The sequence below is a fragment of the Carica papaya genome, chromosome 6, assembly GCF_054855325.1.
Source record: "Carica papaya isolate Zhongbai chromosome 6, ASM5485532v1, whole genome shotgun sequence".
In the NCBI taxonomy this organism is placed as follows: domain Eukaryota; kingdom Viridiplantae; phylum Streptophyta; class Magnoliopsida; order Brassicales; family Caricaceae; genus Carica; species Carica papaya.
This window is the reverse complement of record NC_142314.1, coordinates 6,647,501-6,675,276: the sequence shown is the minus strand read 5'-3', so window position 1 is coordinate 6,675,276 and position 27,776 is coordinate 6,647,501. Positions and strand designations below refer to the sequence as shown.

The following is a 27,776-nucleotide window of genomic DNA, read 5'->3' as shown; positions in this document are numbered from 1 at the left end:
GGGAACATTTGAAGATTCTTATAATTAATCGGGAAGGTGAATTTATTTCAACTATGTTTAATGATTTTTGCAAATATTGTGGCATCAAAAGGCAATTGACTACTAGTTACACATCTCAACAAAATGGTATGGCTGAGTGAAAGAATAAAAGTCTAGTGGAGATGACAAAGTGCATGCTGAGTGCAAAAGCTCTTCCAAGATGTTTTTGGGCTGAAGCTGTTCACACGAGTGCTTATCTTCTCAATCGGAGCCCTACATCAGCCTTGCAAAATCAAACACTTTTTGAAGTTTGAAATGGATGGATGCCAAAGGTAACCCACTTCAAATTATTTAGTTGTACTTCTTATGTTCATATTTCTTCTCAAAAAAGACACAAACTTAATGAAAATAGTGTCAAATGCATATTTGTGAGTTATAATAATAAAACAAAATGGTACTATTTTTATGATCCTATCATGAAGAAGTTAATTATTAGTCGGATTGCTATGTTTGATGAGAAAAATTAGTGGAGTTAGCATGAGAAACAGGGTTGTCCAAAATTATTTGAAGCTGGTGATGATATATGTAATACTCCAACAACTCTGATGAATAGTAATGGTAATAATTCAGACCCTTTTAATCTATCTAACCCAACCAGCCCGTCAACAAGTGCATCTTCAAGTTCAAGCTCAAGTGATACACCTCCAAAAAAGTGAAGATCTTTAAAGAAGATTTATCAAAAAACTGAATATTGTCAAATTGTACAAATTCAAGAACTTAACTGCTTCAATGATACTGCAAGCTCAAAAAAAATGGTGTAATGCTATGGATGAATAAATAAATGTCTTAGAACAAAACAAGACATGGGAACTTGTTGAATTGCCTAAAGATAAAGAAACAATTGGATTGAAATAGATTTATAAATTAAAGTACAAACCTGATGGCTTAATTCAAAAATATAAAGCACGGCTAATTGATCGTGATTATATGTAACGTGAAGGTATTGACTTTGAAGAGACCTTTGCACCAGTGACAAGATTTGACTCTATAAGGGTTGTCTAGGTATAGTTGTACATTACAAGTGGAATGTCTATCAATTTGATGTCAAATTAGCTTTCTTAAATGGTTTTTTGGATGAAGATGTCTACATAAAGCAATCGTCGGGTTATGAGGTAAAAGGACAAGAGACAAAGGTGTGCAAATTGAAAAAGGTTTTGTATGGCCTTAAGCAAGCTCCAAGGACCTGGTATGCAAGGATTAATTGGACATTTTAGCAACAATGATTTTTAAAGAAGTGATAATGAGCATACTTTGTATGTGAAAGCAAAAGGAGTCGATAAAGTACTTATTGTTTGCTTTTATATAGACAATTTAATCTACACTAGTAATAGTCCTTTATTGTTGCCTGATTTCAAAAAGATTATGATTGAAAAATTTGATATGACTGATTTGAGCTTGATGAGATACTTTTTGGGATCATAAATATATCAAAGTGATGCAGGATTTTTTTATTTATCAACAAAGTATGCAAATGATCTTCTTAGCAAGTTTAAGTTACAAAATTGCAATCCGATAAAAACTCCAATGAAAACTAATCACAAGTTGAGTGCTGAAGATGGAGAAGAACAAGTTGATGCTCATGTTTATCGAATCTTGGTAGGCAGTCTCCTCTATCTCACTAATACTAGGCCGAACATCTTGCAAACTACTAGTCTTTTGTCCAGGTTTATGCAAAAACCAAGCAGAATACATTGTGAGGCAGCAAAAAGAGTGTTAAGGTACTTGAGATTAGTAACTTCATACGGTTTATTTTATAACACCGGTAATTTGAATTTGTATGGATATTCAGATAGTGATTGAACAGGTTGTGTTGATGGTCACAAAAGTACCACAAGATGTATTTTTAGCTTGGGGTCAAGTATTATATCTTGGAGCTCAAAGAAGCAAGCATCTACAACTTTATCATCTTCGAAAGCTGAATACATGACTGTAACTTCAGCAACTTGTCAGACAGTATGGTTGGAAATAATTTTAGAAGACATGAAGCAAAAGCAAAATGTAACTATAATTTATTATGATAATCAGTCCACCATTACTATGACGAAGAATTCTATTTATCACAATCGCACAAGACATATCGAAACTCGACATCATTTTATTAGAGAATTGGTGGCAAAAAGTAGCATATAGATTCCATATTGCAATACAAATGACCAGCTAACTGAAATGTTTACAAAACTTCTTCCTTTGGCAAAGTATAAATATTTTAGACAAATAATTAGTATTGTAAGTTTCTGCATTACAGAAAGTGTTAAATATAATGCAAAAATTAGTAAGTCACATGCTTTTTTTATTTAATTACATCTTTTTTTATATTTTTAGTTATTTAAACTAATTATTCTAATATTATAAATAGTGGATAAGTGGTAGATATTTCAGGGATGTGTTTATCATATGTATTTGGCTGCTGATTTTGTGGGTTTCTTGTTGCAACTTCTGCATATAAATAAAATTAGATAAGTTCTTCAGCATTTCTTCATTCTGCTCACTGCCTGATAAAATTCCTGAGTGAAGTTTCTAAGTTGTTGCTCCGCCTCTCTTGATCTCGCAGTCAAGAAGTTACTTTATTTTTTTTTTCTAACCAGTTTAAAGTTGACACATTTACAGTCAAGCATTAGTTATTAATAATGATTAACAGGGTTGAATTCTGACTCGATCCAGACAAGATTTCCGGTCGAGCTTGTTACTCTGCTGCAATTCCAAATAGTCTCTGTACTTGATTCCAAAATAAGCTGGTGATTGACCTTCCTTCTCAACCAACTCTGCTATTGGACTCACAACTGTATCAAGTGCAGGTCCATTTGCCATGGCTATGGAAATCCTTGTACTTCTGTTGTTTACTAATGCTCGATGGACCACGCTCTTGTACTTTCCGTTGCTCAAAATCTACCAGAAACACCACATCATATATGTAAACATCATATATTTTCTGCACATATATACATATTATACATATAAAAATATGTAGATATACCTCAAGATTATCACAGATGTTAACCAAAAAGGAGTTAGGGATGGCATTGACATTGACCCATTTGCCTTTGCATTCGAGTTGAAGGCCACCGATTCCGTTTTGAATCAGGATAGTCAAGAGGCCGTGATCAGAATGCGGTGGCAGCCCGATTGCCAGCTCCGGTTGCGGACATGGTGGATATAGGTTTGCAGCCAGAATGAGTAAGCCGTTTTCTATATTCAAGGCCTTGTTCATGTCATGGCCGTCTAGACCCAAGCTTTCCCATATGCCTATTAGCAGTTGCTCTCGAATTTCCCGCACTCTTTTAGTGTAGTCCGATGCAATCTCTCTGTATATGATATATTTATCTCGTTAATAATTTGTTCATAGGTGGCTGCCGACCCAGGGAAAGGTTCATTTATCGATTGATCCATGGAAAGTTCATTTATAGCAATCTTATGATTATGATAACAAGATTTTCATTAATTCCAGTTACTATCACAAAGAGTTTCTGCAAATGAAATTGTCATAAAAGAAATCACCAAAGTAATTCAAAACTTATTAATTAAAAATTCAATAATAATTACCTGAAATTTGGCGGTTTATTTGGGGAATTAAACTGAGGATGTACAAAAATCTTGAGGTAATCCCTCCAAAAGAGAACTTGATCCACAGAAACATTCATGCTCGTGCCGCACCTGATTGTGTCCAGCACATGCTTTCCTGCATACTCCTGCTTCTCTTCCTCACTCAGATTGAAGAATCCCTTGCACGCTTCTATCATCTCCTCCATTAATCTCTCTTCGACTCCATGATTCGTCACCTGCACACATCCACCACAATAATCTCCGATATAAACATTTACCAAGTAATTGCTTCGATTTAGAGTCTATATACCATGAAGAAGCCCCAGTCCCGGCAGGCTTTGGCCAGGTCCTCGATAATTTTGGAGCGTTGACCAGGAGTACCGGAGGTGAGGAGAGAGTAATCGATAACGGGGATGGACTCATCGGAGTCTAGATCTGAAACTGCTTCACCATGAGGATGACTGAAGGCGTACGCGGAGGGGAGGGAAGTGAGAGCAGCTGATTCTGTCAACGCTTTGACGGTTTTGATCACTTTGGGTGGTGAAATGATGGATGCAGAGACAGTTCCAGCCATTTCAACTTCCAGTGAACGAGAGAACATATACTGGTAATCGCAGGAATACTTTCAACTTGACCTTTACAAGTACCTCTCTCTTTTATTTACTGTTATGCCATTCTTAATTGGTGTAAGAATGGGCGGGCCGGGAGGCCGGGCCAACCCGCCAGTGTTACCGGCCCATATTTACTCTAATGCATCAACCTCCACGTAAGTTGTAACTCGACTTGAGTTATTTTTTTTAAAGATTATTTTTTGGTAAAATGATTTATCATAAATTAATAAATAAACAAATTTATTTTTTAAAAATATAATTAATAAAATAGCAGGAGTAAAGGAAAAAAAAAATCAAATATTAGAATTAATTATCATCGATTGCAAACTAAGTATCTTAATATAATTACAATTATGTCAAAGGTAAGGTATACATACATCAGTGATAATCTCCTCCTCCATCTAGCCAATATAGATGCACACATTTAATATATATCCACTTCCAATTCTCTTCCAGATTAAGTTTCATATAACATATCATTTACATGGGACAGAAATGGTTATACTATACATAATTATTTCAGTAAATTTCAGAAACAGAAATGGTGATACTATACATAATTATTTCAGTAAAATTCAGAAATTCCCTTCTGGGATCACTACAATTTCCTTACATCATTATTTTATATATATTACCTATATATGTATGTATAATTTCTTTTATCTCAGCTTGGAAAGAGATAAAAGAGGGTTCCAAGAGATGTCGTCTTGCAGATATCTGATCACTGAAAGTAAAATGTGAGAAATGGAGATCAAAAACTTCCTAAGGCAGACCAGAATTCCTGCTCCTGCTACATCTCGATAGCCAAAACTTTCCGGTGCAAGACAATGATCTGTTCAACAACATTGACCTCCCAAATGAAGAGGAAGAACCCACCAATCTTGCCAACCCTTGGTTGCCGCCTCCTCTTTTTGGGACTATTCCCCAGTTTGATTCTTTCCTTCTACCCAATTCCGAATCTGAACTATTTTCCTCTTGGTCAGTTAAACTCCTCAGAGCTGCACTGATCTTTGAAGCTGATAAAGAATCCAACGAAACCGATCTTCTCATCGGCTGTATCTCAACCATCTCTTCTTCCTCCTCTCCACCTTGGATTTCAATGGCGGGTTCTCCATTAATATCTCCCAAATCTGCGACTCGTGTATCGTGACGAGGAACCTCCTCATCGGCGTTGACTTCCGATGAGGAAGTTAGGGCAGGAATTGCGACGATTGGGGCACGGCACATAGGGCAGTTGGTGTGAGATCTAAGCCAGGTGTCAATACAAGGAAGATGAAAAGCGTGAGAACACTTTGGTAATAGCCGGATAGTTTCGTCTTCCTGGAACTCATTCAGACAAACAGAGCACTCTGTTCCTTCAACAAGACCATCTCCTCTCTTGTACTTACAAACCGTGATTGAGCTAATCACCGACGGCTGCAATCCATTTGTGCGGATGTACCAGATGTGATGGTCAACCACAGGTTCGCGATCTTCGTTAACGAAATCATCCCGGTGGGGTTCGGGCGGCGCCGGCGATCTCCTCCGGTGACCGTAGTACTTGACATAGACAACGAAGCAACAGAAGAGAAGGAAAACGGCTGCGAGAATTGATAGCAAGATGACCATTAAACTCTTGGATTTGGCGTGATGGGGAAGATCAGAAGAAGAATTAAGGGATGTAAGAGAATAGTGACAGATCTCAGGACAGACATCCAAACATACTGGTAAGCAATAGCCGGAATCATCTTCTGGTTCGTCACAGTACTTTTCACACACGGAATCAATGGAGTCGCCGAGTGAATCTGAGAACAACTGTCTGAATCCCAACCCCATGTTTAGAGAGAAGGGTTAGCTGGTGGGTGAAGATCAAAAGACGAAAGAGAAAACTTGTAGGTGAGGAATTTGATTAGCACAAGCTGATCAGGTGAAGAACGTTGACTGGAAAAGTTGGTTTGAATTTTTCAGTGAAGTTGACTTCCCTTAATTTTTCAAAAAATAAATAGAATTGGGCCCATTTTGAGGCTAGCTTTCACATTAGAATGGGCTTCTTGGCCCATTTACGGTGTAACTAATCTAGCCCAATAGAAGTTGTAGTCAGCCTTTTTCTATTAGGTATTCAAAATAAATAAATATTTTTTTCTAAAAAAGAAAAGAAAAGAAATTGAAAATACCCACATGATTTATTGGTACATATACATATAGTTGAGTAGTTGTTTGCTTGCGGCAATAAGTATGAATTTTAACTTGCAAGAAAAAGATGAGACAGTACGATTGTAGCTTAAAGCCATAAAATTGGCCAAATGATTTGCAGAAACCTTTGATCATTTCTTAACGTGTTTCATCATGGATCCACACCCACAAGCAAAAAACTCCTACACGTCAAACCCATACACAATCAATTTATAACCATATATATATATATATACATATATGATCATATCATCTTTTATTCTGTATTAACAGGAAGAGTTAATTGAAGATTATATGATGTCGTCCAGAGGTTCTTGTCGTGCTCCATACAAACTTCTAAGCTTTCTGGAGTTATTTCGCGGTTACTACACCAATAATATTATTGCTTCCCACAAGAGCTGCTGCTACCCACCTGGTGGTAACTATCCAACCCAGACAAACATGCAGTTGATCAATTACGGAACTTGGAGGAAACTCGATCGTCATCATACCCCAAAAACGTGATTTCCGTTGCTACCAATTGTTATACATATAGATGGCAAGTTTATATATATATATATATATATGTATGTATATGGAATTGTTAATTTTCTTGTTAATCTTGATTACAGAACGGGGAAGACTGACAAGGAGATTAATGCAAGATTAACACCAGCCATACCACCTCGTCCTCCGCCAACTAAGTCATTTAACTTCTCTTTCTGGTAACAAATTTTTTTTTTTTTTTTTAATATAGCTGCCACCTTCATTTTCAATACACATTGGTGTATATATAGTACATAACTAACGTATAACAGGAGAGGAACAATAAGATGGATTTTAGGGTCTGTACTAGTTTTCTTGCTCCCAAGCTTGAAGCCAAAGTGGGAGAAACTGAAGAGGATTGAAGGTGAATTCATGACCCAGTTATATGTTATGTGTATTTATATATGTATACGTATAAGGTTGAAAATGGAAGAGATGTTTTGCTTAAAATCGATGGTGTGAATATATAGGAGAGGTGGAAATGGTGGTAGAAGAAGCTGAACACGTAGCAGAGGTGGTGGAAAAGGTGGCAGCCGTGGCGGAGAAGGTATCTGCAGATGTTGCAGAAAACCTTCCTGAGCATACTAAGTTGAAGACAATTGCCTTGACCACACAACACATTTCGCAAATCGCTGCTCATGATGCTCACTGTACTCAAAATTTCTTTCATAAAGTATGTTTATATATTCATTCATCTCCTATATGTCTATATATACACATATACCTTTTGAACCTCACTAAATATATATTATAACTATACCAATAAACTTTCAGCTGAATTTTTCATTAAACCCATTACTCTGCTTCACCGACTAATTTAACGACAAATACATCATATGTATAATATATACATATAAAAACTGATATATATGAAAAAGATTCCATTAATCTTAATTCTTTTTGAAGGTTGATGAATTAAAGCAAAACTTGGAGGATTTGGATGCCATGGTGGAACCAGTTGTGAATAAGATTGTTGAACATGTGGAAGGGAAGTCATGATAGGAAGCAATCCAACTATTTTATTTTAGTACACAATAAAAAATTAATTTTTTCGTATTTCTAAAAAAAAATATAAATTAACTAATTAGTAATATTAATTTATCCACGCAACTTAATTTTTTTAAAATAATTAATTAATGCTTTATTTTAAAATAAAATTTAATTTTGTAATAAACGATTCGTATACAGCAGCATAGCCAATCACCACGTGTTTCCGGGCCCATCTCAGCATCAGAGCCACACATGTAAAAAGACCGCCTGATCCAGCCGTTGATTTCTACCGATTTTGACAAAAAGATAAATGGGTGTGGAGTTTTAGGTGTACCTGACATACACCTAAGGAAAACCTCTCTTCTTTTTACTGGTGAAAGCGCGCTCGTTTTCTCATAACTACCAAATTTCCCATCTCAATACCACTCTCTGCTTCATTCAATCTCCTTTCCATGTCTTCTCTGGAATACGGATAGCTATCTGTTATCACGGATCATACAAGCTTCGTACTAACGACTAGGCTTTCCTCGAGGGAAAAGCACAGCACTGTGACTCTTTGATTCTGTGATTGTGAGTGTTCAAGAAGATGATTAATGTTCTTTTCTTTCTTTTTTTGATTGTGATGTTAATATTATCTTATAATGTCCTGTCGATCCTACTACATTACTTCTTGATTTTTCTTTAACTTCGTGGAATGCTTTTTGCTTGGGCGTCAAGTTTCCTGGAAACTCTAATGCGAAAGGAAACAATTGTCTTTTTGGGAAAACTCTTCCTATTGTGAGTTAAAAGTGCAAACAAGGTTTACGAAGATTGACTCCGTTGTTTATCTTGCATTCCACCTTAAATAATGGAAATGGAAATGGAATATATATGTCACGTTCTTGAATTTTCATTTTTGGTTCCCTTTTTCTGGGGTTTTTAGGTGGCTTTTAAGAGGGAATTATAGACGCAACGCAATGTTTAGCTTAATATTTGAGTTGTGATTAAAATGAAACGTAAACGTATTATTTCTCAATTCCTGTTGTTGATTAATTTCATGGAAAACCGATGGTGGTGGTTATCATTTGTAAAGGCTTTGGAATACCTTTCTGTCTTCTGCCCGACTCGAAGGAGACAAAGGGTGATAATAGTAGTTGACTTTCTATTTGATCAAATTTATGTTTAATTGATTCTTGAGATTGATCAGAGCCAAACCTTGAATGTCATTGCAAAAATTTACAGGGCTTTGGCACCCTTGTCACGTTAATGAGTTGAATTGATTGAATTTCTTGTTTTACGTTACATGAGTTGGTTGACTGCAAAATTGGGGTGAATTATTATTTCTAGTAATGTTGTCTAGTTTGTTTTGTGGGCTAATCGCTGTTTGGCAGGATGAACACAGTATACAGGGGATAGAAAATTTACTTTAAAATTTGCTTTTCATTTTTTTCCTTATAATTATGCATTTAATTTAATATTTACAGCATCACGAACTCCTTCCTTGCCCATTTATTATAATCTGGTAAAGCAAGTGCTTTATGCTATCTGCTTTTTATTGCTATTCCAGCAAGTATATCTACTGCTCTTTCTATTGGCCTAGAAAGAAAAAGTGAAGAGATTCAATTCTCCCTAGGTTGATGAGAAAAGAAATAAAAAAAGAAAGAGTTTCATAGTGAAGTTCTAATCACTATATATTCATGTGTGAAGCTGAAATTTCTCAATTCTTAATTAGTTTTGGACGTGACAATGAATTAGAGAACATTACACAGGCTTTCTCATACTCTTCATGATAAGAGATATACCTGTCTCTGCTCAGTGCTCACTCTACCAAATTTTGCAGGTTGTTTCTGTAATTTTCACTCCATAATATATATATATATATGTAAGTAATAAGTTGGTTTCGTCTCAGTTTGATTTTGAGAGAAAAACCTTCTTGTTAAACAAATTATTCTGGGAGCTTATTTTCCCTTATGCAAAATTACTTTCTGAAAATTTGCTAGAATTATATTCCTGATGGAAAGAGAGCTTGGAGCCTGATTGTCAATTTTACATCAGTGGTTCGTTGAGTCATTATTTATACAGCCTACTATGGAGGAACTAGGATGGATATTCTTACAACTGATACGATGTTTCGACATGATTTCAATTTTTATGATTAAAACTTAGTTGTACATCTCCTGAAAGCCTTTTCAAACTCAAAGCTTCTATTGTTAGTTACTTAGCATATTTTATCATGCACTGCTGGAATCGTACCCTTATGTGTAGCTGTCTCCTACCGTAAGCATTTAGACTAGTTAGTTGGTATTCTACCAGTGTGTTTAGCAGGGATTCTTCTGGCTTTTATGCCAGATAAAAGAAACTAAGATGGAAGAAGTTAAGGAAGTTCTTGAATACACGTAGTCTTCAGCTAAAACTGGGGGAAGAGGAATATTGATCTGTAATTTTCTTTGAATGGGAGTTGTCGTTCAATTGCCATGAGCAAAAATTTATTCAATTGTATTAGTTGTTAGCATTGTTTACTTGGAATTGCTTTCTTTCCGTAACGGAGGTGGTGAGTCGGGTAATTTTCTTACTGCTTTCAACCTCAAGCAGTCACCCAGATTGGATCATAAAACTATTCTTGTTTATTCTATTTTTTCAGTTCATCTTTCTGAGTTGATTTCAGCTCATCTGTGTTTCAGGAGATGGATCACATTGACATTCTCTTTGATGTGTTATCTCGTTTGCCAACAAAAAATTTAACAAGATTAAAGCGTGTTTGTAAAGCATGGCGCAAGCTTATATCTGATCCATCTTTCATCAAGGTCCATTCGGGAAAAAAAGAACCAATAGCAGGATTCTTCCTGCAATGGAGGTACCGATGGTTCTGTAATGATGTCAAAACCATAAACTACATTCCTGTAGAAGCGAAACGTTCCCAGGTTAAGCAAATGATTTTTGATTTCCTGCCCCAGGATGTTGTGTTAATGGCATCATGCAACGGGCTGGTCTGTTGTCGGAGTTGCTATCCTTTTAAGGATCCAGCCCTTTATGTCTGCAATCCCTTGAACAAAGAATGGGTCACGCTGAAGTGGAAAAGTCCTAATAAAGAGGCCACCATAGGTCTGGCATTTGACCCATGTAGAGACCTAACTGACTCCTCAACCAAGTTCAGTCTTGTCAGGGTGGAGCAATATAAGGCTGAGGAGGGAATGTTCTGCTATTCATTTGATATATACTCCTCGGATGCTGGGGCCTGGAAGAAATCTAGTGAGGTTTGCCAGTGTAATGACAGTTTGTACAGAAACAAAAGCACTTTCATTGGAGGATCTCTATACTGGCTAACTGATGATGAGAAGATCCTCATATTTAACTTGGAGCAAGAATTGTCATGGTTGCTTCGAGTTCCTGTCCCCACAACAGAGTTCATGTGCATCCCTGCAGGATGCATAGGGGAATCTGAAGGCAAACTACACTACGTGGCTATCTCTGCAGGTGGAATTCATGTGTGGGTTCTTGAGGATATTTTAGAGGCAAAATGGGAAATCAAACAGACAACATCTTTGAATTCACTGGAAGCAGAGAACCCAAACTTTCTGTGCGATCTTGGGGAGAGAGCGGCTCTCCGGGGGAACTCTCAGATGAGCCCGTGGATGGATCCCATGGCGTTTAAAGATGGTTGGTTGCTAATGAAGGTATCAGGTAGGATCTTGATGTATCATGTGGAGAGTAACAAGATGAAGCAGGTGTTTACTGTGGCTGAATTGGAGTCTTCTTCCTTGTTTGCTGCCATGGTGGTTCCTTATTCCCTGAGCTTGGTTCCTCTGAAGCAGCTTAGGAGACACCTCTCTTCTCACTTTTTCTCCAAGAAAGAGAAATGATAATTGCAGATTAGCACATAGTTTTAGGAGACCTGACTTTGATGCTTATATTCAAATAACCTTTCTTCAACCATTTGATGATAATCAGACAGGTGAAGGGTTATACAGTCTTATAGTTACAGTAATGAGCAGTATGTGAAAGTATTATACAGGACTTCTTCCATTATAATAACTGTGTTGTGTTACAAAAGGGTCTTCTTCTTCATTTATACACACCAGAATATTCAATCCCCAGAGTTTCTAACAACAATGGACAACTTTGCTGAAATAAGAAAATAAACGTATAATAGCTCTATTCCATTGAAGAGTGTCTCCACCCCAAGCTCCAAGCAGAAGACCTGCAAAACAGAAGAAAAATTGCAGAAATCCTAGGGTTTCTAATGTGCGTCGGCGCTGAGGAAGCAAGGAGAAGAAGAAACCCGATTAAGGATTTTCTTCTTCTGGTGTAGCAGCAGCCAAAATGCACCGTTTAATGAAACGGTGCGTTTGGCTCCCATATGGAAGCAGGCTGACAGAACATGGGCTGCACGCAGCCCACTTCTAACGGGCCTTTTCACATCATGTGTTTTCAGACTTGCACGTCAGGAATCTCAACTGTTGAGAAATCAAGATATCATGAACAGAAAAAAGAAATCCACAATCTAATTCTTGTGCTCATTGTAAAAGCATCAATTTATGATCTTTCAAGATTGGTACATCGGTAACGCACTCAGTTGAAGAAATAATTGTACGTGAACGCAAAAAGAAAAAGAAGATAAAGATGTAAACAGATCAAAACTACAAAATGAAGGTATAATTCACTCGTATATTTAAATAGAAAGAATTACAGAAGGAAAACGAATATGAACTCCGACGAACGATTCTCTACATGACGAAAGCGGCAGCGAAGAGACCAACAGCGACAGAACCAGCAAAAGCGAATCCGTTGGAAGCGGCACTGTTTTCAGCAGGCTCCGGAGCTTCAGAAGGTGGCAGGGAGATCGACGGGGGAGGGCTCAGAACCGGAGAATCCGCCATTGGAGAAGGAGACGGAGGTGAGTTAACAGTGACAGGAGCTGGAGCAGACGCCGGGGTATTAGTACTCTCGGAAGGAGCCGGAACAGAAACTGGCGGTTCCACTGCTGGAGACGGCGGTTGAGCGACCGGAGACGTTGTCGGAGGAGAAATAGGATTAGGAACTGGAGGTTGTGCGGCCGGAGGTGGCCTTATCGGAGAAGGCGCCGGTGAAGATTTAGGAGACTGTGCCATTGTTGAGACCACCAACAATGCCATGGCCATCACGTAGAAAATTCTTGTGTCAGCCATTTTCATACCAGGAGAGGGCAAAAGCACACGCAAGACTAAGACACAGAGATCGATATGCACAACTCCAAGCACAAGGTATACGTGTGTGTGTGTGTGTGTGTGTGTGTGTGTGTGTGTATATAGGGATAGTTGAACATTTAAGAAAACCAAGATGAAGAAGATGATTAGTTGTACGCCGTCCGATCATTAGATTTTATGTTCACATGGACGGTCAGGGAACGCGGTTTTCCACTTTTGAGGTATACACGTTTTTTTTGGGAAAAGTGGGAAACCACTAAGAAATCCTGAGAAGCAACCATTCAATGAATCTGCACCGTTGGATTGATATACCTAGGAAGGTCAAAAAAATATTTGCTATCTGACGCCTATGAGTATCGAAGATCTTTAATGAGATCAGTTCCATATATCATGATAACGTGTTGCGTAGTGTACAAGAATTGGCAGATTATTATTAATTTATTTTAAAATTGCATAAAAATAAAATCCAAAATTTATTTATTTATTAAACATTCTTATTGAGTTGTACAATTGAGCACAATAATTTTTTTTTATTTAATTACCATAATAATAATAACAGACTTGACACGGCATATATATACGTATAAGGAAATTTCCTGACTCTAAACCCCCGCGGTGAAAGGGTGTGTGTATATTACACGTGTATATATACATATATATATATATCAGGAATGCTTAGAAAGCACCGAATCCCAAACACATTAATGAATTTCATTGTATAAAGTAAAAAAACAAGTCAAAAGAGGTAAGAAATCCTTACTACACACAAATCACTTCCTAAATAGAAATAGCAAGGTGCATCTCACTTACGAATGTTAATTATTGAGGAAACAAACAGTTACACCATTGTTGATTCATTCATCTACACGGTATCTCTCCATAATCACTCACAGCGCACCCTCCTGCCTCGTTGAATTTCTACCACAAGATACGAGGTTTAGTCATTGAACCAGTTCAATCCAATTTTAAATTATTGTATAAATTCATATTTGTTGTAAATTAACCGTGGAATCGGAAGAGATATATGATAGGAAGCAGATTACTATACAAAATATTAGATGTGATGTATGAAAAGTTACATATTATAAAGAATACATAGATCGTCCTAGAAATTTAAAAATGGAAAGAAAAAAATTACACGGATAAATCACTCATCAGGACAGAGCGCAAATGTGAAACAAACGATTCATTTTCACCATTGATTCTATATGGCCAAAACAACGGCAACTACTGCAACGGCAACAGATCCGGCAACTGTGAACGTGTTTGCAACGGCACCGTTCTCAGCTGGTCCGGGAGCCAGAGAGGGCGGCATAGAGATTGATGAGGTCGGTGAAGGTGCGCTCGCTGGTGAAGGAGAAGCCGAGGTGGAAGGAGGAGGAGAAGGAGGGGAATGAACAGTCGCCGGAGATGGAGCAGACTTCGGTGCTGATGTCTTCGACGGAGACGGCGCAGAGACAGGTCGTTTGACGAGAGGAGATGGAGAGGGACCCGGAGTTGGAGATTGCGCCATTACAGAGCACATGAAAAATGCAGTAAGCATCATCAACAACACTACGCTGCTTGAAGCTGCCATTTTAGAAATCGATGTAGGAGAATTAGCGAGGAAGATAACAGAGAGCAGAGATGCAGTGTTTAGAAGCAAAAGCAAAATCAAAATCAGTAATGACTGTTGGTTTGGTTTCTGAAGAACACAAAGGGGTAAGGAGTTTATATAGAAGGGTGTGGGGGAGTACTGGACGAATCATATACCGTTGGATTATTTTACACGGCTTTCGATGGTAATCTGACGATCAATATTTCTTCATCAAAACGCAGGAAATAAAGCAACACGCTTTTCACCCTTTTGAGGGGAAACAACGTCTCTAACAGTTGTCATTGCATCTTGGACGTACACGTGGATTTCTAATTTAGAAGTAGAAGCAATCGGAACCGTTGAAAAGGATTATGGTTGATGGCATTGCCATGTTTGTAACGGTCGAATTTTGAAGATCTGCCGTTTAAAGAAGACCAGAAATTCGTGGCCGGACGGGACCGCTTTTGTAATTCTTCTTCCGAAATTTAAGGGACAGGTGAACAAAATCTTGGTTTTTTTTTTTTTTTTTTTTTTTTTGGTCTTTTACAGCTTTTATTTAACTTTTCTTTTTTTGTTATATTGATTAATATTAGAAGCCAATAATATTTTAAAGCGACTTATATTAACCATTGATCCATTTTTATTACATAAGCTATGAATCTATATAAATTTAAGAAATAAATATTTTATAAGTTAAAGATATTATATTCATAAAATTAGATATTACTATATCAAATATATAAAATTATAATTAATAATTATTGATTTAAAATTATTATAATTTTATTTATCTAACAAGCTAACTTCTAATACATCTGACTCTATTAAATAAATATCGTAAGAAATATTTAAGATGATATAAAAAATAAATATAATATTCATGCATCATGAATATTTTAAATTTTTAATTGTACCTTTTAATTTGACAATGTACATTTGATTTTAAATTTTTAATTAATTTAACTTCTTCATATTGAGAACTTGTACTAATATTTTTATTTATAATAATATTTTGGTCACACGCATTCGATTTTAGAATTTGAGACCGTTCAATAACAATATCTATTTTTTAAAATAAAAAATAAAAATATTTTTTTAAAGCAATCACTCGTGGCTTACATGTGATCTTTAAAAAGAGTATTTATTTGAATATTATCAAATTAAATGTTACATTATAATGGTAATCAAAGTTTTATATGACTTCTTTTAAAAGGTCTCAATGGTACTATTAGAAGGACATGAGACAACATATTTATTTGGATATTATCAAAAATGATTTTTCAATACCCTTTTGCAAGTTTTGGTTGACATTTCTTTAGATTTTATTGAAGATCTTCTTCTATACAAGGCTAAGCAAGTTTTAACACTATAGTCTGACTACTTCTCTTAATATGCATATTTTATTTTATTGTCTCATCCTTACACAATTATCATAATTGTTCATCTCTTTCTTGATGTTGTCTTTTAGCTTTAAAATTTTCCGAAAAAAATGGTGATTGATGGGGATGTGATCTTAATTCATTTATTTTATATTGAGCTCTTTAATTTAAGTGATATTAAACTTTATTTTATTATGTTTTTTATCCGATTACATAAAACGTGTTTGCTTATATGGTGGTAGAAAAGTATTTTTATTACTAGAATCGTACTTCTCTTTAAATTACCTGTTTTAAATTAGCCTATGGTCATCCTTAATGCTACTATGTAAGCCTATCTAAAGTAAAAAATGATTTATTTGAAGGTTTACATACGTGATTCAGTTTTTATCTAATCTCAAAAATTATTTATTGAAAATTTATAAGATAATTAAATCGATATAACAGTCATCTCGTTATATCTCTTATTCCATTATGAATTCTGTGTTACCAAAACTACAACTTTATTAGTTCAGTTCTTTATATTTAAAATACAATTAAATCTCTCTCTTTGTTTTTATGTACTATTTTGAGTCATGGAAAAAATTATGTAGGTTAATCATTATTAGGAGTTGCATCTTGATTAGCGATCTATCTGATCTTCCATGTTTCTTGCTTGAAGAAATGTCTTGAACATGAAATCATAAAATCGTCGTTACCCTTGATCACTGAATCTCTATTCATACATCTTAAGCTGTTTTGGATTTCTACACTAGGGTTAATCAACAAGAAATGCTGATTTATGATAATGATTTTTTACTAAGAGATGTTTAATGAAAATCTATTAATCACAAGACTCTTCAGTTATACCAAATTTATGTTCAAAAACATTAGTCAGTTTGAATGATATTACAAAAAAAACAGTCATATAAATCATAAAAAGTTTATAGAAGGTTTACACACAGTTTAAAGAAGAAAAAACATGATTAATTCACTTTAATATATTTTTAAGGAGATTTCTGAATTCTCCCCTATCCATTCTATTAGGCTAGGTCTAAAAGGAAGGAAAAACAAAGAAAATCTAGTTCTTCTATGTTCGATTTCTCTTTTTTGGAACATACCAACTGTTCATTATTCTTTTCTTATACATTGTTGAATTGGGAGAATTCTACTATGCCTCTTAAACATGATAAATCTTTAAGTTTTTTCATTAACGAACAGAAGATCCAATACAGAAATTAGACTTCTCGGCAGAGGGACAATTATGCAATTCAAGAACTGAATTCAATGGAATTGCTTATTTTACTCTTTACAAAGGAAAAGAAAGAACAAATGGCATCAGATACCGAAACTTAATTTTAAAACAATAACTCCATAGACAACAAACCCACATTACAGATTTGAGCTTATTATAATACTTCTGACTAAAAGATGGGCTTTCTTTAATCCATGGAATTCCTAATACTTCCCTGTCTCCTGCATTCACCAGTATCATTCATGATAGAATGGTATGTTGTGATTTATGTAGCAAATATTTGTGTCTATGACTGGAACACTTCCCCACTTTGGTTTTCAGCGCTTTTAATGGTGGAAGTGGTAAGACTACCTACCAGACCATCGAAGTCTAATCCATACATATGTCCCATTTTAGCACGTTTTGTCTCCAGATATCTCTTGTTTTCCTTTGTAATGAGACTTAACAGGGGAACCCTGCCAGCAACTGCCAAACCATAACCCTTGAGTCCAACATACTTTGCGGGGTTGTTTGTCATCAACTTCATTGTTCGAACACCCAGATCCCTCAATATCTGCAATGAAGAAGCCAGCAGATACAATTAAGGGAAACCCTTTTTAAGGAATTAATATAGTCCATCATATATTAAAGGTGATGCAGCATGGGACATAGTAGTGTCATGAAGCATGAACTGATGCAAAGTTCTCCCAAATGTAGCCTGATAGAATTTTTTTTTTACAATGTTTGTGACAAAATAAAACAACTGTCATAATTGCCACATGTAATTCTTATAAAAAAAATTTATTTATACTTTACTTTGAGGTCAAAGGACTCATCCCATGAGCATGCCAATGAATGATTAATGGATTGCTTGCACAAGATCATGACCAGACTCAATCTTTTGTAAAGCTATATAGAGTGCAGCAGTAGCCAAATAAAAGAATAAATGCCCTTTTTCTTCTCAGGTAGCACTTCAAACTATAATCCATCTAATACTTTATTCCATTAACTTGAGGAGAAATCTACAGAGGCATACCTGTGCACCAATGCCATATTCTCTTGAATCAACAGGCAACCCCAGCTCCTCATTTGCTTCCACTGTATCACGACCAGCATCCTGTAGGTTATAAGCACGAAGCTTGTGACCCAAACCAATTCCCCTTCCTTCATGCCCACGGAGGTAAACCAACACACCCCTACTAGCAGCCTCAATCTGCTGCATTGCAAGGGCTAGCTGATTTCCACAGTCACATCTGGCAGATCCAAATATGTCTCCTGTAAGGCATTCTGAGTGTACCCTCACAAGAATATCTTGTCCATCTCCAATGTCACCCTGTTTACACCATAAACTTGTAAATAAGAAAAACCGTACTTATTTTGTTATACTTCTTAGAGGGTAAAGTAGAGAGGTAAGCTAGTTTCTGACACATTACATAAACCCCAGTTCATATAAATAAGCTATATGTGCTGACATCAGATCAAGAGCAGGATTTCAGATTCTAGGGTGATTTCAAAAGAGCTTTTTTTTTTTTGTGCATCAAATTTGTTGCCACTTCAGGTACTTGTCTGTGCTGATTCTCATTTGACTTATCCTACAACCACCTTATAAACTGAAAAATGCATTGAAGTGGCTAACAATAGAAACTCCAGATCTAGCCAATTCTGACCTTTCACAATTTTAACTGGGGGCCAGGGGGAGGAAGGCAAAGTTTCAACCTAAAAATCATGAACCTCACCTTAACCATCGCAATGTGCTCAATCCCATCCAAGATTGATCTATAACAGTAAGCTGTGAATGGGCCCCACATAGTAGGAATCATTGCTGCAGAAGAATGCTCCACTAATTTGTCTCTCTTCCTCCTGTACCTGCAAAAATTTCCATTTTCATTCCATAAGCAATTTACTTTATACAAGTGACCTAAATCTATTAATTGATGGGAAAAATCTTCTGACTTCTTTGAGCAGGTAGTATGTGATGAATCCACAGAAACAAGGAGGTTAATGATCTTAACTTATTCATTTCTTTTACTCGGTTTAAACAAATACATTGCTAAATTTTTGTGTTAGATTGACTTTGTTTTCAAATTGTTGCAGCTGTAAGCATAAGAGAGCCATAGCTGATGAAGCTTATGGTCTCGTTCAAGCAAAGGCTCCTGCAGTTGAACAAACAGAAAAGGTCCAAGCGAGTCTTTCTTCGAGATTCTCTAGTTTCACAAAGACCTTGGTTAGATCAAATGTAAATTCTGTATTTTGGATGGTGAGCCTGCAATTTCTATTTCTATTTATATTTGAAGAAGGCAAATAATGCCTCCCTTTTTAACCAACTTAATTTCTTCTTTTAACATCTTTGATTTCAGCATCTCCCAATTCAATTCTATAAACTGGATTTACCAAGGCATGATATGGCAGTTTTTATGCTACTAACTAGTTAGGTTAGAAAAGAAACTAACATTCATGGGGCAAACATTTTGTGCATATTTAATGACATTTCCAAATGGAACTGTCTAATTGAAGCATGCATGTACAAAATGCAAGAGACTGGAATTCATTCCAAGGAATTTCCTTCTTCCTAAATGCTCTTTGGTTCCAACAATGGCAGGAACAACAAATTTTGCAGATCTCAAAAATGGTAATTGATCAACCAAATTAGCAAAGCAATGAGTTTCTTGAACCCAATAAGAAATAGAAGTCTTCTGTTTGTTGAGATAATCTTTCAGCAAATGATAGACATAGAAGAAACTATTTAAATGTTGGGTCATTCAACTAAGATGTCATTACCTTATTAAATCAGCAATCGATATAATTTTCAAGTTCTCCTCCTGGGCAAGTTGGCGAAGCTTTGGTAATCTAGCCATTGAACCATCATCATCCACAACTTCACAGAGTACTCCAACTGGATCCAACCCAGCTAACATAGCAAGATCGACGGAAGCTTCCGTATGTCCAGCTCTTTTTAAAACACCACCTTCCCGGTACTTCAATGGAAAAATATGGCCAGGACGGTTGAAATCCTCAGGCTTCGAATTTCTGGAAGCAAGTGCCAACACTGTTGTTGCCCTATCCTGTGCTGATACCCCCGTGGTTGTACCATGCTTAGCATCCTTCAAAAGTAATTAGATGTATCATCAAGAGCTATTAAAAATAGAAAAAAACCGAAAAATAACATCATAGCATATCAGGTCAATGTCAATAAAATAACTATTCACATCCTTTCAAGAAAATGATTCCTATTAGCAAGAAAATTACATATATGAATGTACAGATCTGAAATTGTATTTTAGGTTTACCAGATACTTATTCCTTAAATGTCAATATCCAGGGAATTGTACAATGTCCAAATACTGTGACCAACAAGTTCTCGTATAATTGTGGAATAGCTATGGGCCAAATGTCATTGAAAAGAACAAAAGGTGATGGAGGAAAAATCGACATCTTAATACTCAACTATCAAGTCAGAACATACCACTGTGACTGTGAATGCAGTACAAAGCTTTTCTTCATTTTCCTTTTGATTTACCATCTGCGGAAGGTTTAACCTGTCAAGATCTTCCTCTTTCATGCTCACACACACTATTCCAGTTCCATGTTTCACAATAAATGCCATAGCTTCAGGTGTCGCCAACTCTGCAGCCATTATCAGATCACCTTCATTTTCTCTGTCCTCATCATCAACAACGACCACAAGCTGCAGTACAACATTTAATTAGCAGCATAAGAGAACAATTGGGGTAAAAGAATAAGAACCAAAAAGAGACATAATAATAAAAGCAATCAGCTAACCTTTCCTTGGCGAATATCTTCAATGGCCTCGGGAATGGAAGCAAAACCTTCAGCTGGACGATCCAAATCAAAATCATCATTATCGACGAAAAAACTATCGCCTGATGCAGCGGTATCTGCTGCAAGCGTTGCAAGAGCCACTGCATCAGCCTGTAACTCAACCCAATCACTAACCGGACTACTTTTTTCTGTAACATTACTGCCACTGGAGCATGACAAGTTGTCACCTTTCCCAGAGAACACTGTTGCTCCCGTTTTGAAAGCTGTCTTTATACCAATTGATGACTTACTGCCCAGGGAGACCAAAGCCAAACTGGATGTATTTATAGAGGGACTGAGGCTGTGTAATCCATTGAAAAGTTTGTGTTGCTTGCTTGATCTGAATAGAGACAAAATGGTCTTTTTATTTTCATAGGACAAAAGCAGAAAAGGCACTAAATTGACAAGTGACAACATTGTCAATCTGTTGTTAAATAACACTCTAGTTAGGATGTTTTGCAAGCCAACAAAGTGTATCAAACTCTAGTCCCACCAAAGAATTCAAACTCAGACTCACCAACCTAGGATATCATCCAGCTATATGGAGAAGAGCTTTCCAACTCCTACTTACAGTAACTGGAAATGGATTCTTCTCTCTAAAGTTTTATTATCTTTTTACATATGACACCATTTTAGCACATAATTGAAGACAACCGCAATTACACATCTCCTCTTGAATGTATGAAATGTAATAATCCGTCATTACTCTTGATTCAATGAAGTTCAGGAAACATCCATATTCCATAAAAGATCATCCGACCCAAATCACAGTAGCATATGCAAAAGTACTAGGGCATGCACAATACAAAAGTTAGGGATTCAACATGTAAACAACGACTATGAAAGATGACACGGCATAAAAGGAATAAATAGAATTAGCAATGATAACCCGATCAGCAAACCTCAAATGTCATTAACATGTGATACAAGGGAAAGAGCCAGCTACTTTTTCCATGTGATACACGAGAACATTCCTAGTATGAGCAAAAAAAAAAAAAAACTCACTGTGAACAAGAGAGAGCCATAGTTGAAGGGCAGGAGAGGTTGATTGACGCCATTTTTTTATCTCCCTAAAACCTCGAACGAACTTGGAATTCGGGGCACTATGAATTTCTAAACCCGATGCGCATCAATTGCGGGATTGAAGTCTGCACAAATCTACATATATTTATAGCCCCCCGATGGAGGAGGAAGCAAATTTGAAGACCAAGGAAGAAACTGTGAAGCTGCGGCGTATCGTTTGTTGGAGCGGGCGTCACCTGCGGGTGATTTAAGTTGGGTCCCGGCAAAAACCAACTGGGTCCCTGAAACCGTTATTTTAAGGGGCCGAGACAGCTGCCTCGCTGGCTATTACAATATAAAATAAATTCCAGATCACAAAAGAAATTTGGATCAATAATAAAATACGTATATATGATAAAATAATAAAAATAATAATGGGATAACTTTTGTTTTCTAGAGAAGGTAATATATACATTATTAATTACATAAAAAAATAAATAATTATTTTTAATAAAATAAAATTCATTTGTTTTATAAAAAAATTATACCTTCAATTATTCTAAAATTAAATATTAATAATATATAACATATTAGTTAGCATGCCGTTTGGCACATTGTTTCTCTCCTCTTTTGTCTATCGCTTGGCATGTCCTTAGTTTAATCCAAACCTGCAAGCCTTACGATATCCATAGCCACCGAGTTACCTGTGGCAGCCCTCGTGATAACTAATGAGGAGGAGGAGACTTAGAATATTATCGAGGTTACTTATAAATAATATAAATCTTTTGAGTTTTATCTTGTAAGTAAATTCCTAAGTAATTAAATTTAAATTTATAAAAAATATGTCCGACGAATATACGTAAATCCATATAAAGGATGAGTATCATAGACTTGAATAACGAATAATTTCTCTTTCGTTTTTTCTATAAAGTGGATATTCATCGTATTATTAATGAAAATTATTAGAGTTTAACAATCAATTGTTATTGACACATAGACTACAAGACGATGAGAACTCAGAAAGTGTAGGAATCAATGTCTATCTGTTCTGGATGCAGATACATTCCCTTCTAGACAAATATGTTGATTATGACACATACATATTGACTACTAATAGTACTAACTATATAAGAATTCGAGTAGCATTAGATGTGAGAAAATAATCCTTTCAGAGATTTTCGAACATTACCTACTTAAATACCAAAAAAACTATTTTTGGTTGGTTTCATGAGGGTTTTTTTTTTTTTATTTTTTGTTAAAAAAGCATCTAATGGCTGTTTATTTATGAACTACCTTAAATAAAATTATTTTTTTTTTAATTTATTTTTTTTGATCGCGATGTTAACTTTCGAATTTGATAATAAATTTTTTGTTACTATCTAGTTGGTTAACTTTGGAATTTTCATTTTCTTACTGAGTCTTTTTATATTTTTACTTCAACGCACAGAGTATTTTAAAGGTTCTGAGTTATACGGATAAGTTGAAATCTGAGTCTCGTATCTTCTAGCTTTTGGAAGAGAATGGTGTAGTTGGTGTTTGCTAATGTAGGATTAGCCTTGAGATTCCAGAGTGAATTGACTTTAATTATATTAATTAACATATATTTAAACAAAATTAAAAGAACACCAGCATGATAATGCACGTTTGATATTTGTTTTCAAATAAAATGTTGTCAGCCAATCCTTCTTTTAATTACACAGCATGAGTCGCGCAGTTTCAATTCATAATTTTATAAACAATTTTACGTCCTTATTTTCTTTTTTTTTTTTTTTATTATTATTTCATCCAATTTTAATAAATTTTGCACTATAAAATATAAAAATAATTGATGCATCAACAACTATGATATATATATATAATATATATTTTATTATCTTTTATTTATAATATTTTTCTATATAAATTAAGTCTCTAACTTTTTACATCTGTTTTAAAAGTTTAGTTTTCATCTATTCCTTAATTCATAAATAACAATAGTTAAATCATATTTAAAAGCATTAAAAGATAATTCATTTTAAATTTTTAAGTAACTAAAAAGATTTTAAAAATTATTATAAAAAAACTCCTTTTTTGCGGTGTTTTTTTTTAATATAATTTTTTTAGTTACATTGACACATTTTTTAAACTCTTCATACATAGTCCTCCATGATTAATCATTGTATATGCGTTCTAAAAAAAGATGAATTCGAAAAAAAAAAAAAAATTCTAGATTTAATAGACGACTTAATATTTCTTTTCATCTAATCAAAAAAGAAAATTTTTGGATTGGAAATGTTTGATTTCTTGATCTTGATGAAATGTGAAATAAATAAATAAAATCTTCTTATTAGTTTTATCAATAATTTGATAATTATTAACTCTACTCTTAATATTTTTATTATTTTTAGTATCGATATCAACCTACAACTCAATATCGACATTGGTTTTAAGATAAAAGTTGAGAATTCTCTAATCTAAATATTTTCGATCCAGAATGTTCTTATTATTAAGAATATAATCTTCTCTTAAATAATTATAAATTAGATAATTATGGATAGAGATAATATTAATATAATTTTTTCCACCGAAAAATGATGTAAACTAGATTTTTGAACAAATAAAAAATATTGAAAATCAACTTTTAGTGAAAATTAATATTAGAATATTAAGTGTAATACATGTCAAATGTCATAGACTAATTTGATCATTACCAATAAGATATTGATACTTGTATAAGATTTTAACACAGATAACAATGACGCTAATTCAGGACAAGTTTTATCAAATTTGAACTCGAAATTACCGTTATGAAGAGCAAACTTGAATAAGTCCCCTACGCAAAGCAGGTTTGATATTTTTTTTCATACTAAATGTCGAGTCTTTATATTATCTTACTTAAACTTGATTTAATAATTTTATTATATTGATATAAATATAATTATATTTATATAAAAATTAAAATATATATTTATTAATATAATATATTTATCAAACATGATATGAAAAAAATCTTCGACAGAGTTGAATGTTCTTTTTCTTTTTAATTAAAATTTGAGAAATCTTAACTTTTCACAAGAAGTAATTAATTAAATTTCCCAATACATTTTGACTACCTCTCTATTCAATTCCTTGTAAATGACACCATGTTTGAGGAGAACTTCTTGAGCAAGTGGTCCTCTTTCCCCTTACTTTTTCTTTTTATATATTGAAACTTTATCAAGACTCCTCAATTAGCCGGAATATATAGGTTACATTAAGGGAGTTAAAGTAATTAAATATGTCATTTCTATTAATCATCTTTTGTTTACGGATGACTTGGTTGTTTTTTGCCGGGTTAAAGAAAATATGTTGTAACATATAATGACATGTATCAACACCTATTATGATTGGTCTGACACAAACTGAATAGAGAGAAATCTTTTATTCCATTCGACAATAATGTGAGAAAACAAAAGTAATGTTCCTTAAAAAATTTGATTGGTTTAAAATTTGCTTCCAAAATGCCAAATACTTGGATTTATCTTTAGTTATGGGCGGATTTACCGACATGTATTTTTAGGAGATACTTATAAAGAAGCATTTGAATGAATCTATGAGGAGTAAAAACTAAATAAAAATTCAGCTAAAATAAATGTGATCAAATCTACTTCAGGATATTAAAAAATAATTACACAAAAATACCAAAATTTTTAACGTAAAAAATCTATTTAATGTGAAGGATAAAAATCACGGGACCTCTCATAATCCAAGGGAAAAGAGCTGCACTATAAAAATTAGTGTTTACAGCAACAATAAACAACTACTATAATTCTCAAATAAATATTCAACAACAAATCAACCAAACAATAAGAAATAAACAAGGGAATGAGAAAATATCACCAAAGCAGCTACTATTCATGCAAAACGGATGCATTCTGATTGTTCAAATCCAGTTAGATTAAAAAACAACTTATTCCGAACATATTTGCCAAATTTCAGCTCATAAGACTACAAATGACTGTCCGATCATTGGAGAAAGTCAAACTGGTCGATGCATGGAAGAAAAAACGTGAATAGTAATTTCGAACTAAAAATACCAAAAATTCAACCGTCAAAAACTGATCTATAATGTTTAGAATGAAGAATAATGAGTCTTTTAAATACTCACCAAATTTCAGTATGATCCGAATAAAAATCACCATCTGATTGTGGAAAGAAGTAAAAATTCCTTTTTTTTTTGTGACTAAAAATTTGTTTTTATATTATTTCTTAAGGTAAAAGTGATATACAAAAAAAAAAAAAAAATTCTAATAACCCTAGTGGGTCAAAAATAAGTGGACTCAAAAAGTATTTGAGTTTTTTTACGTAGGAAGGAAGCTAAAACCCAACAATAGGCAGATTTACCAACGTGTATTTTTAGGATTTGGTAAGAAAATTTAAAATCAAGTTAATTGGTAAGAAAAGAATTTTTTTTATCTTATGTTTGCCGATCTACTTTAATCAAGTTACTATTCAATTCTTTCACATTCTAGTACGTATCCACATTTTTAATTCCTCAACAAACATGTGATAAAATGAATCAAATTATTAGAAAATTTTGGTGGGACTTCAAGGAAGGACGAACTAGAGGTTTCATTTCAATTAATTAGAATAAGCTTTCAAAGAGGAAAGAATGTGGGGGCCTTGCTTTTGAGGGTTTACAAAATTTCAATGTTGCTTTAATTGCAAGGTTAGTTTGACAATTAGTTAAATATGAATTAAATCCTCGATCAAGATTATTAAAGTGAAATATTATTGCAATATACATTTTCTTAATGTGTCCATTGATGTTAAAGGATCATTTTTCTCGAGAGAACCCTTATTTTTTTAGTTCAATGCATTAGTCAAAAAACTTTACAGGAGATTAAAAAAATTATATCGTCTATTTTACAAGCATAAGATAAATGGATTTGAACCCTTGTGTCCAATGATACTTACAATACTAAATCTAATTATAAATCAAAAGAAGCTTCTCATTATAGAAGGGTCTATGAAATTACAAAATTTTAACATGACATGAAATATTTTGGTGACGTCTCCTGAACAAGTCTCTTCCAAGTATTTTTGACCAATTAAATTTGGGTTCCAATTTTTGTTTTCTATGTGCTTGTGAAGAGGAAAGCTATACTCGTATATATCTTTTTCAAATGTTATATAATAAAAATGTTATGGCTAACGTCAAAATGAAATTTTAGATTTGAACATATGAACATATTTAAGGTTTAAGGTTTGCTATCTTAAGTCCTATAAATACAAATATCTATTAATAAACTACAGATAATTAGAGAATGCAATAAAATCTTTCTGTATGCATCTACATTCCGAATTAGATGATTTTTTTTTTTTATTTTTATGAATATACAGTGAATATAGAGTTTACTTTCGCCATCTGTATGATAAACGAAATTCATATAAAGTTTCATTTTATAAGCAAATACCTATTTTAGAATAAAATGATCCTCGTAAGGTTCACTTACAAATTAAAAATCGAACAATCACTCATATATTCTATAATTCAACGATTAAGAGAAACAGAACAATTATTTCTTATATTTGAGAATCTAAAGAAGGACAAAATAATGGATTGACCGCATAATTGTTCCGGATCCTTCTATGGCAAAATGTGAGGCGATTTTGACGTTGAATCGTCTTCATCGTCTACAATTCTTTTTTGCAAATTCTAAATGGTTGTCCAAGTAGGTGACTCATGAAACTTGATACCTTAGATTAGATTAGATTAGAGAGTCAGAGAAT

The 27,776-nt window shown here is 34.4% G+C and overlaps 6 protein-coding genes and 1 long non-coding RNA gene across 8 annotated transcripts; 3 read left to right on the top strand and 4 right to left on the bottom strand.

Annotated features, from left to right (window-relative positions):
• Positions 1–2,584: 2,584 nt before the first annotated feature.
• On the bottom strand, positions 2,585–4,212 carry LOC110816210 (2-oxoglutarate-dependent dioxygenase 19-like). Its single transcript, XM_022044291.2, has 4 exons — positions 3,890–4,212; positions 3,580–3,815; positions 3,014–3,341; positions 2,585–2,925 (listed from the first exon to the last, which is right to left on the bottom strand). Exons 1-4 carry the CDS (start codon positions 4,178–4,180, stop codon positions 2,671–2,673), a joined length of 1,110 nt encoding a protein of 369 aa, XP_021899983.2. The 5' UTR covers positions 4,181–4,212; the 3' UTR covers positions 2,585–2,670.
• A 474-nt stretch (positions 4,213–4,686) lies between these two features.
• On the bottom strand, positions 4,687–6,120 carry LOC110816077 (RING-H2 finger protein ATL52-like). The gene has a single exon (XM_022044104.2). The coding sequence runs from the start codon at positions 6,003–6,005 to the stop codon at positions 4,953–4,955; it is 1,053 nt and encodes a 350-aa protein (XP_021899796.1). The 5' UTR covers positions 6,006–6,120; the 3' UTR covers positions 4,687–4,952.
• On the top strand, positions 5,943–8,769 carry LOC110816073 (uncharacterized). Its single transcript, XM_022044101.2, has 6 exons — positions 5,943–6,065; positions 6,636–6,862; positions 6,974–7,066; positions 7,160–7,251; positions 7,358–7,560; positions 7,794–8,769. The coding sequence occupies exons 2-6, from the start codon at positions 6,657–6,659 to the stop codon at positions 7,884–7,886; spliced, it is 687 nt and encodes a 228-aa protein (XP_021899793.1). The 5' UTR covers positions 5,943–6,065; positions 6,636–6,656; the 3' UTR covers positions 7,887–8,769.
• On the top strand, positions 8,309–12,553 carry LOC110816072 (F-box protein At5g49610-like). Of its 2 annotated transcripts, none has more exons than XM_022044100.2 (2): positions 8,309–8,447; positions 10,522–12,553. In XM_022044100.2, exon 2 carries the CDS (start codon positions 10,541–10,543, stop codon positions 11,714–11,716), a length of 1,176 nt encoding a protein of 391 aa, XP_021899792.1. In that variant the 5' UTR covers positions 8,309–8,447; positions 10,522–10,540; the 3' UTR covers positions 11,717–12,553. The 2 variants fall into 2 exon arrangements, with proteins under 2 accessions (XP_021899792.1, XP_021899791.1); XM_022044099.2 differs by having other exon boundaries at positions 8,310–8,447; positions 10,538–12,553.
• Positions 12,554–14,064: 1,511 nt separating this feature from the next.
• Positions 14,065–14,745, bottom strand: AGP1 (arabinogalactan protein 1). Its single transcript, XM_022044231.2, has one exon. It carries the CDS (start codon positions 14,613–14,615, stop codon positions 14,244–14,246), a length of 372 nt encoding a protein of 123 aa, XP_021899923.1. The 5' UTR covers positions 14,616–14,745; the 3' UTR covers positions 14,065–14,243.
• A 2,412-nt stretch (positions 14,746–17,157) lies between these two features.
• GCH (GTP cyclohydrolase II) lies at positions 17,158–22,228 on the bottom strand. Its single transcript, XM_088222907.1, has 7 exons — positions 22,029–22,228; positions 20,985–21,363; positions 20,668–20,889; positions 19,983–20,305; positions 18,941–19,070; positions 18,241–18,537; positions 17,158–17,778 (listed from the first exon to the last, which is right to left on the bottom strand). The coding sequence occupies exons 1-7, from the start codon at positions 22,079–22,081 to the stop codon at positions 17,512–17,514; spliced, it is 1,671 nt and encodes a 556-aa protein (XP_088079033.1). The 5' UTR covers positions 22,082–22,228; the 3' UTR covers positions 17,158–17,511.
• LOC110816204 (uncharacterized) lies at positions 19,088–19,615 on the top strand. Its single transcript, XR_002539980.2, has 3 exons — positions 19,088–19,201; positions 19,299–19,461; positions 19,562–19,615. It is a non-coding gene; the product is annotated as an uncharacterized LOC110816204 (long non-coding RNA).
• Positions 22,229–27,776: the final 5,548 nt, after the last annotated feature.